The sequence below is a fragment of the Chamaea fasciata genome, unplaced genomic scaffold, assembly GCF_029207755.1.
Source record: "Chamaea fasciata isolate MVZ Bird 193981 ecotype frontalis unplaced genomic scaffold, bChaFas1.0.hap1 SCAF_2, whole genome shotgun sequence".
NCBI lineage: Eukaryota > Metazoa > Chordata > Aves > Passeriformes > Sylviidae > Chamaea > Chamaea fasciata.
In genome coordinates, this window is record NW_027094087.1 from 87,624,882 (window position 1) to 87,641,679 (window position 16,798).

A 16,798-nucleotide genomic window follows, 5' to 3' on the forward strand; every position below is an offset into this window, starting at 1 on the left:
AGGTGATGCAACAGTGGATGTGATCAGACCACTGGCAGGTGAACCAGAACTTGAGCCTCGAACAATAGTTTCAGTATCTTAGAAAGGGAGAGAAGAGAGAAAGAGAATAGCATGCAAGTTTTAATGAAAAAAATGATAGCTGATGCAGTGGTTTTGAGAAGGAACCAGCCTGTGTCCTGACAGCACATATGTTCCACACCATAAACAGACTTCAAAGTAACCCCAAAGCCAAATTAAAGGTTTGCTGGTTTTTGCACCTTTCCAATAGCATTAGTTGTCACTCTTCTCTCACCAGCATGGGCACATAGGCCATATAAACAGACTTTTCAAGTTCTGGAAGCATTATTAAAATAAAACACCAAGCCTTGCCTGCTTCTTAATTAGGAAGAGCTATAGATCTCTATAGGACTATTCTTTATTGTTGTCTTCAGTGCTTTGTATACCTTTGGGCAACTCTTCCCAATGGCCTCTGAAAGATTTTTGATCTCCTAGAACCTTATTTTTACAGGTATTGTGTAACCTGCTTGTTTTGTGAGAAGGCAGAGTACAAAAATGGTGAAACTGCCTTATGTTGCTGTATGGTATGATTTCAATTACTTCACTTAATTATTGTGAACCATAGTTAATAAGTATCAACACATTACATTTGTTCTGGCCATTGAAATGATGCTTTCAAAGTAATTCAAATATGTATTCTGATATATTTTGTCAATATTACAACTGTACAAAATTAGTTATATCAGTTAGGAGAAACATCCTAAAATTGCCTCCTTATAATTTATTCTCTGTATCTTAACTTTGTACAGTACTACAAGTGCATTTTGCTCATGCGCTAAGTGGGATCCTAGTATATGACTACATTCAGCCAAAATATTGCAAGTTAAAGTAAGAATACCTGTAGATTATGAAAATGAAACCAAGAAAAGTAGCATTTCTTGTTACATAAAGCAGAAAAACTGAAAATAATTTCAGTAAAAACACATTAGAAAAGGGTGGTTTAGGAGGCATTGTCATTATTGTGGAGTAGAGTAAAAGAAAAACTTACATCAAATCAGAATTACTTCCCGTAAGTTAAAAATGTTAATAAACCAAGACATTGACAAGGAGATAGTATCACCTTAGTGGTTTGGTCTAAGGAAATTTCCTACACTCCCTCTGCAGTTGAGAGAGAAAGAGAGACTCCACCAGCAACAGAAACTTATTTTCATATGGCCACATGAGATACCATCCCATAATGGCCGTATGAAATGGTTGAACAGAGATCTGGAGGTGTCACCTGTGACAGACAGGGAAATAAAAGTTACCTGAGACTAGCTCATTCTAAGACAGCTACAGCAATTTATAAAGCATAGTGCTCTGTACGTGAATTCCCAAATTTTAGAAAACTAATGACCCAATTAATCACTAAGATATTTTCTTTTATCATAAAGAGATGTCCTAGGGATGAACATGCCTGCTTGTATCTTGACATAGAATGCATAGGCTGGACTTGAACTGACATCTCTGCACTTACAAATATTGAGAGTTTATTCCCCAAGTGGGGCAGACACAAGAAGCCGAAAACCAGCATTGTGCAGTGTCTTTTGAACAGGGGAGGTACAGGGGGAGGGTACAATTCTTAAACCAATCAGGGAGACAACAGGGAGGAGATTCAGGAAGGACTCTCAATATGACAACCAATAGGGAAGACGATGGGAGTGGAAAGGGTCACATGGACTGTCCTGTGTTGTAGTATAGGATAAGTATAAGTATTCTATCACCATCTTCATGAACTGTTGAATCCAGGTGGGGCAGTGTTTTCCCAGACCCCCTCCCTCTGGGCCATTATCTTCTGTTAATGGCCCAACAAATGCCTTGCCCATGACTCAGAGATAACTCCCTCCGGGAGTTGTCTCTGTTTAATGGGCCATCAAGGACCATCAAGGCATGACTCATCATCCCATTGTGAGATGCTCCGCCCAGGGGGAGGAACCAAGCATTCCCACCTGGGCATAATCTGGGGTTTGGGACAGTACAGGGGGCCCTGACCCACTGGATTCCCAGAGGACCAGTGCTACCAGATCTTTCTACAGGATCACTGCTTCAGGAAGACCACCTCAACTGGACTGCTTCCATCACCTTGCTCAGGTTGTATTCTGACTCTGTCAGTGGTCTTTTGTATTATTTCATCTATTTTATTTTACTTTTTTTCCTTTCTTCCTATTAAATTGTATCTCTGCCTTGGAGCCTCTCATTTGTTTAGCTTTCAAACCACTACATGGACCAATGGGGTTTAGTGGAATAGGTCAATTCTCAGGAGGGGTTTAGGCAGGGCGTTGGGACAACAGGGTCTGACAGGGAACTTTCTAGAACCAAGGGCAGGGATTAGGGAGGATTGACATTAATGTAGATGGGCTAAAGGGCAGGTCTAGGGAGCGATGGACAGCTGGATGAGGGAGGAGATAACCTCGGTGATATCAAATATCTCAGGGGGAAACAGGGATGATTCATTGGGAAAGTAACTTCACAACAACTTAACAAAAACACACCACCAGAGTATTCCACTTCAGTTTAGGAAGTTCTAGGAAGCTCAGGGTCCTTATTCACAAAAGCTAATGAGAAATAGAGCTGTCAGATTTTAATTCTTCATTTGAAATAAGAAAGTTAGTGAAACAAGGATAGCCACAGTAGGCTTTCTGCAGCTTCTCCTTTCAGAAAGCTAGGACAACCTCAACAGCATAAATGCTTTTCTCTTTGATGGATGAAGTAATGGAACTGATTTCTGGCATGGTCTCCATATCTGGGCCTTAGGCAGCTATAGTGAACATCAGTCTCATATCCATACCATATCAAAGGGATGTTTGTCTGTGTCTCAAATCAGACATATGTATCTTTAGTGAATGCAGTACAAATTAAGCTGATTTCTTGGGTTTGACTCTGTAAACAGACCAAGTTATGGTCATCAAAGTTCATTGAAATTAGTTTTAAGTCACAAAGCTCAGAAGTGTTTGTGAGCATGTGTGTTCAAAAGCTGACCTTCTTTTGAAATATCTGGACTGGAGGCAAATTTACACCTGTCAGAGAATAAAACAGGGCATGGAGAGTATTTGCCCCATTTCTGATGTTCTAGTTCTGTCCTTCAAAATAATTAAAGACTGGATTTGCCATAAGGCAGTTTCTATCTTTCTCAAAACAGAAAGGGAGTGGGAAGAAACAGAAATAAAAATATATAAAAGAAAGACCAGAAAAGAGAAAGGATTGCTCCAGCCCTCAACTTCCCTTTATGAAAGGCAAAAGACCAAAGGGCTTTTCACTTGATGGGGGCCAGACCACGGGCTAGGATACAAACCCCGCTCCTCTCGGGTTGTGATGCTGAGTACTCATCCTGCCCCTTTGCTGTGACTTTTCATGGGGTGGATTGTCAAAGCACTAGGGAAGGGTCTCCTGCAGATCCAGCTCCTTACTGGAACATCTCCCTAGGGACAGTGCCAGTTTGCACTGGTGAGAATTTAACCCACCTGTGACAGATGTAGTTGCAAAGGAATGATACCGGACTTAATAAACCAGTCAAGTAAGATGTGCTGAGGCTCGCTGTAGTAACATACAGAAATATCCTTCAATGGAACAGCAAGAGAGTACCAGTTGAGAGACAAGCCTCGCCTGTTGGTGAATGTATTTCTTAGCCTGGAGTTTGCCCAAAAACATTGCGGAGATCCCCACAAATCCATATACAGTGGGTCAGAAGAGTGCAACAAGCTAGCAGAGGAGTTAAATTAATCTCTTGCATTGTGTCTGCTGCTGAGAGTGGTGCAGAAATTCCTGTGCCAAAGGCACTTTGAAAAGAAAATCAGAGTGTGGCCTTTATATAGATTGAAGTCTCTAAGGAGGAAGTTGTAGAGTAACTTGAGAAACTCAAGTGCAGTAAATCACCACAACCGGATGGTGTTCATCTGGGAGTTCTGAGGGGAAATAAAGTGAGAAAAAGCCAAGATACTGACAAGAGGATGCCTTCTTCCCTTGAAAAATGCAGCAGCTCATGAAGGCTGGGAAGCCCTATTATGTTGCCTGTCTTCAAAAGGAGACGAGGAAAATCCTGGGAATAAAAGAGCTTTGAAGTTTGCCACAGTTTTAGGGAGCCCAAAAAAAACCAGTTTTGAACAACAGCTCAGGAGAGAGCTTGTTGGACAAGAACACCCAAGAATGAAGGTGTTCTTCAGTCTGCCAAACCACTAAGGCTGTTGCAGGGGGGGGGAAGTGCACTTGGTTACTTTGAAAAACCAGTGGAACAACTTCAGAGGAAAAGTGGGATGACAGGGTCTTCTCAGAGAAAGGTGACCAGATGATCCAAAGGTTCTAAAGGTTTTACAGAAGTCAACTATGAGCCACTGTCACAGAGAATATTAAGAAATAAAACTGAGAATAGTACTTGATAATGATTTCATCCTGGAATGAACTACAAATCAGTCTGGAAGTGAATATGAGAAGCATTTCTCTTTCTATTGAGGCAGGGAAAGGTGAACAAACACCCAGTAGTAGGTATCACGACTAGTGTCATAACAAATAAATGAGTCTGAATCCCAAATCCTGGTGCATACAAGTTAGTGTATCCAGAATCCACCCAAGATCTGGATTCAAGTCACACATGTGGTTCCCATCTTAAAAGAGGACAAATCAATTCCTGGGTTGAAACTCCTGAGGTTTGTGCTCTGAAGTTTGAATACTCCATATTCAAAGACTTCAGCCTACACGACAGTTATGTATGAAATATGGGGGGTGGGAGGAGTGCATGTGTACACATAGCATGCAAAGGAAGCAATTAAATGCAAACCCAAAACAATTTAAAAAGTGATTTATAGCAAAAAGTGCTCTGATGCTGAGACTAAGTATTTGTTCTTTACATTAACTTGCTGCAGCTAGCTGAAAGGGCAGAAGATTGCAAGTAATAGACAGTCGGAATTTTGCTTGGTTTGGTGAGCTCACTTTCAATCAAGCATTTTAAATTTTCTGGATTTACATGGCTTTGTACCTTTCCATTTTCTCTCCTAGTTTTTTGGTTTTTTGGGGGGTTTTCTGGTTCCTGTAGTCTAGGCCCAGTGTACTGAGGGCAAAGCTTCTTCAGTTTTAATTCATTAGATTTTGAAAGCTTTCAAAGGAAGTCACAGGTAAGAATTAGAGAAAATATAGAAACTGGGACACTTCTGACTGGCTTGTATGTTTCCAGTGTCTAAAGAGAAAGCTTTTTTTTAAAGAAACCTGTAGGAGGGTTTGTAAAAATAGATATTTACATTTACATACTGGGACAAATTCTCAGCTGCCATGGAGCAATATTGCTCCATCTTCTTGAACAGTGCTAGCCCTATTCAGCACATCTGAGAACCTGCCCCTCACACATGCACATATATGTGTGGAATATGTCCAGGATTCCATATTTTTCCAAATGTTCAGAAAGCTGGTTCTCCCTCCAGGTGCCTTTGCCTGTGCACTAGGTTGTGGGAGTTACAGCTCCTCTGTTTTTACCTGAGGGTGGTGTCTTCAGGGAGGAAGGGTGCAAAGGAATGTTGAAGTATAAGGAGAGGGATGCATGAACAAAGGAACTGGCATGAACATAGAAACCCAGAGAAGAAGGTGATGGACAGAAATAGGAAAGAAAATGGTATCCCACATAGCCAGGCTGTGCCGAGCAATGTCTGCATTCACAGCAACTGGGAGTTAAACTGTGATTTTGTAGCAACCATGACTTTTGGAAAACACCTCAGGTGTTTCCAGCTAGGTAACAGGAATAGCGGGAGACCTGCTACTGATAGAAAGGTGGAGAAAAAGGAGCTCTGAGCTCAGCTGTGCTGTTGCAGGAGTCACGTAACACAGCACAGAGAGTAGGTGTCACATCAGATAGTGCTAATAGGTGCCAACAGCAACCTTCAGCCCTTTCCCCTCAGTCTTTCCCTGTGTGAGAGTCAAGTGAATATCAGTGTGAAACAACTCTGCATGACCGTGTGCTTCTGCCCACGCAGTGAGACCCTGGTAGTGATTCAGCCTGTACTGGACTCTGGACACATAATGTACACTGAATATCCATAATAAATAATAATTACCACAGTAGGGGGCAGCAGCCAGCTGTGGAGGAAGAGTAGGGCCAGCTGCTGGAAGAGATGTAGGCACTGGCTGAGCATGCAAGCTGGGCACTGGGGAGGGCGAAAGGGCCATGGCTGGGAGCCAGTGGCAGCTTACTGCCAAGAAGAGGGAGATAAAAGCACAAAAGCGTTTCACCAGAGGGAGCTGCTCCTGGCCACCCCTCAGCAATCGGTAGCGGCCCTGATCCAGGAGGGAAGGCTGATGGCAGACAGGAGCATCGCCAGCCTGTGAGCGTGGCCAACACTGCTCACACGTACCATGCTGGAGCTAGCAGGAGGGGTGTCTGTAAGCCAAGCCAGCCTGCTGCGGGGAAACAGCCCTGCACAGACCTCTGGTTTGCAGGAGACCCATACCTCCTCCAGAAATGAGGACAGAACCATCCTGCTCCCCTCAACATCTCCCCAGATGCACCTCCCGCTAAAGCAGGGTCAATACTCCAGAAATGAGTGCAGATGCAAAAGAGACTGACAGGCGCATAGTCAATGCTTTTCTGAACCCCCTGATGCTCAGGTATCCTTGATTTCATCTACAGAGAAGTGTCCTGGTAGCATTGAAGATCCCCAGACAGCAGTGCTATTATTTGTCTGAATTCCTCGGAAGGCCTGATGATTAGTGCTTGGGTTCCCCAGGTAGTATGGTCAACAAAAAACTGCTTTTGAACATACTGCACACTCAGCAGTCCAGTCATCCAGTACAACTAAAATAGATTTAAAGTATTTTTCTAACCCCTCTGAAAAGTAAGTCTCATTTTCTCAAGGCCATTCATGGCATGTTCCTCACACACTGGCTTCTAAACAAGAGCCAGCAGCATCCCAGGGTCAGCTCCTCCATTTGTCCCATATGGAATACTCAACTCTTGCACCAGCATGGTGTAGCAACTAATTAGCACACATTCTCTGTAATAAATATAACAATGTGGCATATTTCCCTTGAATTTAGCATAGTGAAATTTATGTTTACTTATCATGTCTTACCTTCAAGCATGCTTTCTGTGCCTGGTTGTTTTTCACTGAGTTCAATTGCAAATACATAAAACCTGTTTGCTTTTCTCTCCCAAGGAGGAACATGGGTGTTTCCAGATTCTATTCGCATCCACCAGAGAAAAGTCACACACAACAACTGAAGCTTAGTTGGGTTTGGTTTTTTGCTGTGTTCCTAGTTGGTTGAGCATAGGGGGTGTAATATGGGTGATGTTAAAGTAAAGCTGCTTTTCCCCCCTTTCTCAACATAACAGCTGATGGATTTTTTTTGGTCTTAGTAAAAAAAAAAAAAAAGAGCTGCCATCCAAATCTCAGTTTATGTAGAAGAGAGTGAAGAAATTGGTAGAGGACATCCCAGGCAAATAGGGTATGGTATCAGGGAGAAACATCCATCATTTTTGTGGGTAGTAGACAAACATAATCCATGTATGAGCTCAAATGCAAATTCATGGGCAAAAAAAGCCTTTATGTTGAACATATATACAGTTCAAACATAAAGAACCAGATTCTTTTTGGAATAACTTAAATCTGAACATCTGACCTTAAGGACCAGCCTCAGTTAAGCACTGGAAAACACCACATTTTGGAAGGAATTTAAGGGTGTTGCACTACTTTGAAAGCTCTGTTTTGAACCAGCTGTCATTACGAATGTCTGCTGGTACCCCACAGCCTGTCACGGGTTAGCATAATGAGAATGAGCCAGTGGAGTATGTTGAGCTATGCTTTCTTGCATGTCCTTGTAGCTCAAATTATCCCTTTACACAGCCATAACAGGTAAGCTCTGAATCTACTCATGCCACATTCTAATCAGTTCCATTTAATTTGCGTATATGTCTCTCTATGTGTGTTTCTATATACATATATGCATATTTATATGCACATATGTATATTTGGACATCATTATTAAAAGTAAATATGCATACTGTCACAGGTTATTGCTATGTTTGTAAGAGATTCTTAGAGTAGTTTGCTTTATTATACAGTAAAACCATGGAGATTAATTGCCTTCTTTAGAATAAATAAGGAACACAGGACTCATTGTACCATAGACGTTTAATAGTTTGGACATCTCAGTGCCCACATAAAAACAAGGAAACATATATTGCAATAGGCAGTATAATTATTTCAGCGAGGAACATCCATCCCACACTCCTAGAAATATGAGATTCAGCATCACGAGATTCTAGAATTATGTCATCAGCTGCACGAGTTTCACAGTTTATCTTTATGATTTTATCTTACAGAAGTAAACTCCAACAAAAATGTATAACACTGCCAATTTAACTGCACATTCGTGTTAATACTAGCTGTAAAGGTTTCAAAAAGGTGGGTAGCATCAGTATTTCTATTCATAGGTGTGCACCCATGCATATACATGTATATACATGTATACACACATGTGCACATATAAATGCACACATACATGTCTGTGCTATGTATATAACCTGTCTTTAGATCAGCCATTATTTTATAAGGTTAATTCCAAGTACATTAAACTTGAAAGCAGTGTTCTATACAGTTGACCAATTTAAAGAGGTCCCTGCTGGTGCACTGAAGATCGAGCTAGCTGAGATCATTAAGCATCATCGGATGAGGCTGCAGGTAGCTGAAACATTCCTTAATGAAAATTTAAAGAGAGCAGATTAAAATTATATTCCTCCAATCCAACAGAACACAAAAGCAAAGACAGTCAATTACAACCAAGATCTCATCTAGCACAAAAGGAGTGTTGTAGTTTGTAGATCAGAATTTATTGCCTGAAGTGAACAGCTAGGTTTGTGACTATGTATATAATTACTTTCTACAATGTACTCTCCAAGCACTCAGATGTAGTTATGGAAGATGATGTCTTCCAAAATTTTAGTCTGTTATGTTCATGACCAAGAGTTAGAAAATCTCAACAGCATGAAAGATTTTTTTTAATCTGTGCTATTCTGTCTTTTTAAATTATGAGAAATAAAAAAAATGCAAAATGACATGTACTTGGTTTTTTTGAACTCTTAGGTTAACTGTTTTAATAGTGTGTTTTGGGTCAATAAAGTGGCACCAAGGAAGTGGTTCAAGCAGGATACTCTGCCTGTGTGCCTGTTCAGAATGCTTGCAGTTTTCCCCTGGACATGTCAGGAGGGCCTTTTGGTGACAAGACACTAGGGGTGCTCAGCTCTATACCAGATCTGTTGTTAGATCGGAGAAATGCATCACATCATTAAAATCTCATAACAGAAAAAGATACTGACAGACAGTTGTGTGACAAGAAGAAATGAAGAATAACAAGAAGGCTGAAAGGACCACTACATTAGAGAACATTAAGTGAGCTAAATATCTGTGAGTTGCCTTAATGCTAACTAAACCCAACATCAGACTAGTTAAAAGAGATCAAAGAAGGGAAAGAAGGAAATTTGCAAAGGGACGTAAAAAGGAGAAACATGATGACATTAAGAAAGGAAAAAAACTCCTGACAACAAGATACTCTAGGCAACACAACCTCTCCCTTGAGATATAGCATCACTTAGGAAATTTAATCTAGGCACAAAATAACCACAAAAAATATGCCATAAGAAACAACTTCTTTGTGTCAAGAAGATGTACTGGATGACCCAAAAGATACATTGCTAATTGGTGTGCACCTGTTATCTGTGATTTTCCTTGCTTGTATGGCCAACTCATCGTTACTTGTCTGTATTTGGTTTCTCTGGGTCCCATCCAACTCACGCTGCAGTCAACAGAAGTTTCCAACAGGAGCAATAGGACCTCAATGTCTGTTCCAAGTCTTTTTGCTGTTCTAAAAAGAAGAGGGGAAAAAAAGCCCACACTACTTTGCAAGAATTTAATGCATCTGGTGTATGAATGTATATGCAACTAAACCCTTCAAATTTTTTTTATATTTAAATGTGTATTTAGCCTTAGAGATATCTGAGGAAATGTGCATTTGCTTTTACTTGGTGCAGCCAAAATTTTTACTAGGGAGGAAACTTACAGTTCATCTAAAAATAACTTCTAATGAAAAATGGCTTTGGTCATGGTGAAAAAAATTCTCTGCACCAAACTAAAAATAAATTCTATATGTTATACAGAAATGGCAGGGATCTTTCTATTGCTAAAGCAGTAATGCAACCAATTAAAAAAAAAATCCAAAAACAAAAAAAAAAAAAAAAAAAAAAAAAAAAAAAAAAAAAAAAAAAAAACTAACCACAAATTCTGAACTCAAGACCATAGTTTTCAAATACTTTTACCCAAAGTCTTAGTATATGTAATCAAATAGTACTTAAAATCCACTTGCTTGCTGGTAGGGAATCACTATTTTGTGGCAGCTCAGTGTTGGCCCCTTGAGAGACACAAATTTCTGTGTAAGTGGGGCTGAATGTTTAGGGGTCAGGGCTGTGCACCAGTGTTGTCCATATATCTACCAGCTGGTATTATAAATCTTTAGAGCAACGTTTCTTGAAAATACTAAACAGACATTTTGGTAGCCTGTATTGAGCCTGTGGCTATACTGCTTCAGGCTGTGATCTTGTCAGCTTTTACAAGATAAGTAGGGTCAGGCAGGGTCACCACTTGGATTGGTAATTCTGAGGAAAGGCAAGAGGTGCCGGAAGTGTCTCAGGCGATAGAATAGCTGTAACCATTTTCCCTGGGCTTTTTTTAATATCCTGATGAAGGCATAATGCCAAGCCATGACACAAGAGCAAGATCCTCACCCTCTGCAGTTATAAAGTGCATAATTTGCAAAGGGATCTTTCGCTGGCCTGGTGTGGAAGTGTGAGGTGCAGTGTGTGGGAAATGGCAAAATTCAGGTGCTGCATGCATGCTTTGTCCTGGATGAACTGCATGTAAATTTGGGGCTCCAGCATGTTTCATCAGGAAGGGGGTACAGGTGAATGCCCTTTCTGACATCTTTGGGACTGCTGGTAGCTCCAAATTAGGTTTGGTCCATGTCTATAAAGCAAAAGACAAGCCCGATAGTGAAGATTTTGTACACTAACTTTCAGCCTCACACACTTCTACAGAAATTATAGAAGGGCTGATAATGAAATCCTTGCCCAATGGTCTAAATTGCCAAGAATTTTAAATTGTAAGTTAACCAATTTCTCCTCTAAAGTTCAAACAATAAATAAAATTCTATGTGAAAAATGGAGCCTTTTATTCCTTTGTTAAAATCTGATCAGAGTAAACTACAGATGTTAAAAGGCATTGTAGTTCAAAGAATTAAAAGAATCTTACAGGGTTTGTACAAAGAAAAGAGTTTTAGAGAATAATATGGAAAATATTATAATGCTATTATATAAATCAGTGGCACATCCTCACTTTGAATACTGTCTTCAAATTTGGTCACCTCATCCCTGAAAAAAGAAAGTAGAAATAGAACAAGTCCAGAGAATGGTAATAAAAATGATAAAAGTCAAAAGGATGGAAAATTTCTTGAGAAAAGGGAAAGAACATAAGCACCAGCTTGTCTCTCAAGAAAGATATATCCTCATGGGACATTCATAGATTTGGCACTTAGGGACACGGTTTAGTGTAGACTTGACAGTGTTAGGTTAGTATTTGGACTTGATGATCTTAGAGGTCTTTAATGATTCTATGATACAAATCATACTGAACTGAACGAACCCTCTCCATAAACTTAGAACACATGCTGTCATCTCGGACAATTCAGAAAATGTCCTTGAACCCCAGCAGTTTTGAAAAGCTCTAGGACCTTTCATGAACCAGATATTGCAGGTGTTTTTCTCAGTGTACCCTGTTGTCTTAAAGAACTTTCAGCCACTGGAGGCCAATCTGACTCATGGAGAGTGGATAGGACACAGAGCTACATATTAGAAACACTGGTTTTTCTTAGTTAAATCATAGGATCATAGAATGGTTAGGGCTGCAAAGGACCTTAAAGATCATCTAATTCTGATCCCACCACCATAAGCAGAGATACCTTCCATTAGAGCAGGTTACTCAGAGTCCCATATAACCTGACTTTGAACATTTCCAAGGGTGGGGTGTCCCACATCTCTGGGCACCCTAGTTATAGTTAAGAGTTTCATCCTAATATCTTATCTAAGTCTATTCTTCTTCATCTTAAGGCCATTGCCCCTTGTCCTATCACTGCATGTACTTGTGAAAAGTCCTTTTCCAGGAACTTGACTAACGCCTAACTCATTTTTTGGGTCTAACCTTTAGAAGCTTCACTTTTCCCTATCTTTTTCTTCTGAAAAGCATAGGTGGTTAAGAGGTACAAATCCATTGACTTGACTGGCAACTTCTTCAGTTAAATCACTCATCTTCCTTGAAAATGTGCCATGTGTCTATTAAAACAATCCCAGTCCCAAAGGGCTTGCACAGTCTCCCTCACTTTGTGTGATGGGATCCCCAGGCCTCGTCAGAGTTCTACTTAAGCATTACTATAATATAAATAAATTTTGTCCTCAAGATTTTTGAACTTAATTAGCAGCAAATGAAAATATCTTTCCTATCCTGCAAGGTGAAGCAAAAAGGTATTGAATTTCAAATGGATGAAAGTAATTGCTTTTCCAAACAACGTACAGCTAATTAATAGAACTTGCTATCACATGGTTAGTACTGAGAGAAACAGCATCATATTTTTAAATGAGAAGTCATTTTTAGGCATAAAAGCAAATCTTCACACAAAGCTCAGGTTGGGTTAAATTCAGTAGAATGCATTATGCAGAAAATCAGATTAGATGATAATGATGGTTGCTCCTAGCCTTAAAAAAAATCTGTGAATTTTACTAGGTGCTACTACACAATGATGTCTAATCATCCCAGTGGTTCATGGCATGTGCCAATCAATAGGCAGTGTCAGGACAGCACCTTCAGCCATGGTAAACCATCACACTGGTCCTTCAGAGGGTCAGGAAAGTCTAGGAGGCTTTTCAAACTGTCGCATCTCTTTCTAGAGTGGGACAAATCCTTTCTCCTCCAGCCCTATATGGGAACCCTGAAGGCGTCAGTCATTTCCATGCTAGCATGGTGTGTCTTCAGCTCTGTCTGCAGGAAAAAGCAGACCAAGTCCAACAAAGTCTTGGATGAAAAAGGTTTGGAGGAAGGTGAGGAAATCAAAAGGTCAATGGCTGCAATTAACTGCATATTTTGAACTGTGTGACAGCACACACTGGAATCCCAGTGCCCCATTACTCAAACCAGCATTCCTTCCAGCCCCATCTAAACCCAGAACCACCCAGAGGAACCTATGGAAGCAGGAGGTCCATCCTCAGGTACCCATAGTTGAGTTGTATAACTGAACCTTGGAAGCAGGACAACATTCCCCATGGAAAAGTGTGTTCTATGATGTTTCTGGCATTTTTTCTACTTGAGATATCCTAAGCAGGGGGCAGAACCAGGAGATCTCATTTGTCCTTATTGCCTTTTTTCATGCTACCTTACTGTGGTTGGGCATGATAAATACCTGATTCATCTCTGAACTGTTAAGAATATGTTAATGCTGACAAGGTACCAAGAGAATAGAGGCACTTTTTGCCATGACTGCACTTACCTGCAACTTCAGTCATCTTACAGACCCCCCCCCCAAGAACTCAAGGAGGATGTCTTCTAGTGAATAGGTGTGCTGAGGTCATTTCCGTTGAGGGAAGTTTCAACCCTTGTGGGTTGAAAAAGTTACCTATTGGAAGATGAAGATAAAGAAAACAAAAAAATTAAAAGGGGCAAATCAGCTCCTTACACTAGTGTTTTTATACCACCAAGGTGTACTTTTGTATATAGTCACAGAATACACATAAAGTAAGCACAAAATGCTCATGTGGTTGCTATTCCAGGATATTTGTAACAGCAAGCTAGATTGTAAATTATTTCTTTGGAGGGCAGAAAGCACAGTGGAAATAATGTATATTATTCATAAAAATGATTGTCCTGTTCACTTGTATACCTCTGCAATTTATTCTGTAACAGCTTTTTACTTCCAAGAAATCACTAGCTAATGACATCTCAAACTTAAAAAAATCCACTTATTCACAACCCTGGCCCTGAGGGAATTCCTGCGTATTATCAGAAATTTTTCCAAAGATCATTAACAGATATTACAAACCAATTGAAACTGAGTATTTTCTTTGCAAATTACTTTTAACTTTAGAGCTATTGAAAAAAGACATTGAGTGATTTAATTTACTTAATCTGTCTACAGATTGCAGCTATGTGCATAGCCTGTGATTGCATTTCCAACAAAAAGCATATATAACTATCCCTAATAGGGATATTTTTCTAAATTATCGTACAAGATCAGTAAGATCTCTGCAGATATTAATGTTTACTTTTTCATTTAGAAAATTGCACTCAAAAAAAGAAATAGGCATCTTTATTCTGTTGTTATTTTAGAAATAATAGCACACTATAATAATTATTTTACCTGCTATTTTAATTAAAACTCTGATAATCATCAGATCCTTTGAGGATATGTCCTACTGATTTTTCTGAAAAATCACTGTATTTTCATTAGGCTGTGAAGACAGTGTTCTAGAAACACCTTACCCAGCAATGAGTACACCAAAAGAGATCCTCTATCTTGCACCAATCCAAAACAGCAAGCTAATTCAGCAGTGGAGGGCTGGAGAATGTATCTGATTCTGTACCTCATTGCCTTAAACTCCTCCCAGAGAACCTTACATGTGTCAGCACCACTTCTGCAGGAAGTATGAACAATCTCTTCCCCCATGAATATTTAGCATGCAGCTTCCTACCTAAGGTTCCTGCTCTCTCTGCTGATAAGAGATAAGGGCTCGAAGCCCCTGAAGCTTGGGTGGAATTTGAAGTTCTTGCCTTTGAATGACAGTGAACACAGCTGCTGTACTTTGTGTACTGCTCAGTCCTGAACACGTGTTACATGTGCTTTACCAGGACACTCTTGGTAGACATATGGGTGAAGCAGTGGCTAGTCTGAGGAGGTGAATCAGGATTAACTGCTGGGAAGTTCAACTTAGCTGGTGACCGACCAAAAGGCATGAGCAGAAAAAAGGTTTTAAATGTTTTAGAACTTTCTTATCAAAAATTCAGGTGATGAAAAATGCGGGGAGTGTGTAGATCGAGAACCTGGACTTGGACATCTATATCCCACATGAGTCTCAGTGGGGCCCAAAGATGGCTATTCAGAGAAGGAGACAGATTTTTCACAGGAAATAGGTGCATGAACATCTTTTCATATCTTGCTTTGAGTAGTGGGAGAAATGTGCAGGAAGGGTGACAGAGAATTTTCAGGTGGTAGCACCTTCCTTGGATAGTCTGCATTTTCCTGTCAGCTGGGTCAGAGGTCTGCAACCAGTCTAAAAACTTCTCCATTCCCCGTACTTTTGAACCCTCACTCTCTTGCTGTTTTCCTTTCCTAGGTTACAACAGAATGATCTCACAATTAAAAGAATTTCTTTGTTTCACAGTGTATCAAAATACATAGGGTCATTTAAGTTAGGCAAATTTCCAAACTCTGTCAAGAGCTGAAAAAATTACTCCCTGAGCTATCTGTAAATATTAAGAAACCATAAATCTTTACAAACATCCCATGCCTATAGCTTGGCAATTTGTTCCTGTCACCATCCTGTGGAGGTAGATAGGCATGAGAAAGAAGAGGAACTGGCTACTACTGAGCAGTTAATATCTGGACAGGTTTCTGGCCTGATTTTAACCCGCACTGCACTCAGATAAGTGCAAAAGGAGGATAGCATGCTCTTTTTCCCTGATAAAATAGCAGCTTCTCATTCCTGCTCTTCACTCACCTCCATGACCTGCTCAAGACACTTTTTTAGTCATGGTCCAACCCTCTGGTTTACAGCCATAATAGCACAGAGACTGTCAGTAGCTATCTCTGTGAAATCCAACTGCTTTTCAGGATCCCTTGCTTTTAGATGTGTTTCCCTTACCCTTCTGCCCCACACTTGCAACTGGCATTACAGTGTCGGATCAGATGGCACACATGGAAAGCCAGAACCCCAACACACGTGCTAGTGGCTTTTGCTTCTCTTAGAAGTGTAATGTCTTGTGTATATCCAGCTTCAGGGACAAGTCAGTTCAGCACTCCATCCTCTCTGTCTTTTCTCCCTGCCTTTCCCCTCCCAGGAGTCTTGTGTTTTTTGTGCTTTACTACAACCACCCGCCTGGTGCTCTGGGCTCCTTCTACTTGGAGACTGGTGACAAAAGCCACCAGTGTGCCTTCATCAGGGGTGACCTGGACTTTCCACCTGCCAGCATTGGGCACTGTGCCATCAGCTGCCAAACTGGCACAGCTCCACTGGCTGCAGCAGCTGAGCGCATCTGTTGTCACTCAACCCAGGACATCTCCACGGAGTCTGATAACACATCTGCTAATTAATGCCAGTTGTGACCATTGGTCAGATCCTCAACTGGGTTAAATTGAAACGGGTCCATTTAAGCCTGTGACAATTAGCAGCAGCTTAGAGCTGGCACGACAGTTTTCTCTATAACGTGAATATATGTCTTGTTCTAAGTAAGTAAAACCCACGAACAATTTGCATAAAAACTACCGAATGATCAGAAAATGAGTGTTAGTAACTCCCATCTCAGGCCAAATTAAAATGGTGGCAAAGAAGTGATAGCCCTAGCTATGTTAACAACCCTCTGAGCTATCCAAGCTATTTCTATTAAAAATAATTAATAATAGATATTCTTCTGGACACATTCACCTTTCTGTAAAGAAAGTCTAATGATCTGTATTTTAAAAAACAGATTATCAGAAA

General features: G+C 40.4%; 1 protein-coding gene across 20 annotated transcripts in view; it reads right to left on the reverse strand.

Annotated features, from left to right (window-relative positions):
- Nucleotides 1–8,109: 8,109 nt before the first annotated feature.
- The window catches only part of ERICH2 (glutamate rich 2), a 40,847-nt gene continuing 32,158 nt past the window's right edge, over nucleotides 8,110–16,798 (reverse strand). For 14 of the 20 annotated variants that reach the window (XM_066176648.1, XM_066176645.1, XM_066176642.1 and 11 more), the window contains 3 exons: nucleotides 13,597–13,722; nucleotides 9,719–9,873; nucleotides 8,110–8,708 (listed from right to left, as the gene is read on the reverse strand). In XM_066176648.1, the coding sequence (XP_066032745.1) occupies nucleotides 13,696–13,722 (27 nt within the window). In that variant the 3' untranslated portion in view covers nucleotides 8,110–8,708; nucleotides 9,719–9,873; nucleotides 13,597–13,695. The remainder of the gene's footprint in view (nucleotides 8,709–9,718; nucleotides 9,874–13,596; nucleotides 13,723–16,798) is intronic. The other 6 variants (XR_010719460.1, XR_010719461.1, XR_010719462.1 and 3 more) reach the window with 2 other exon arrangements.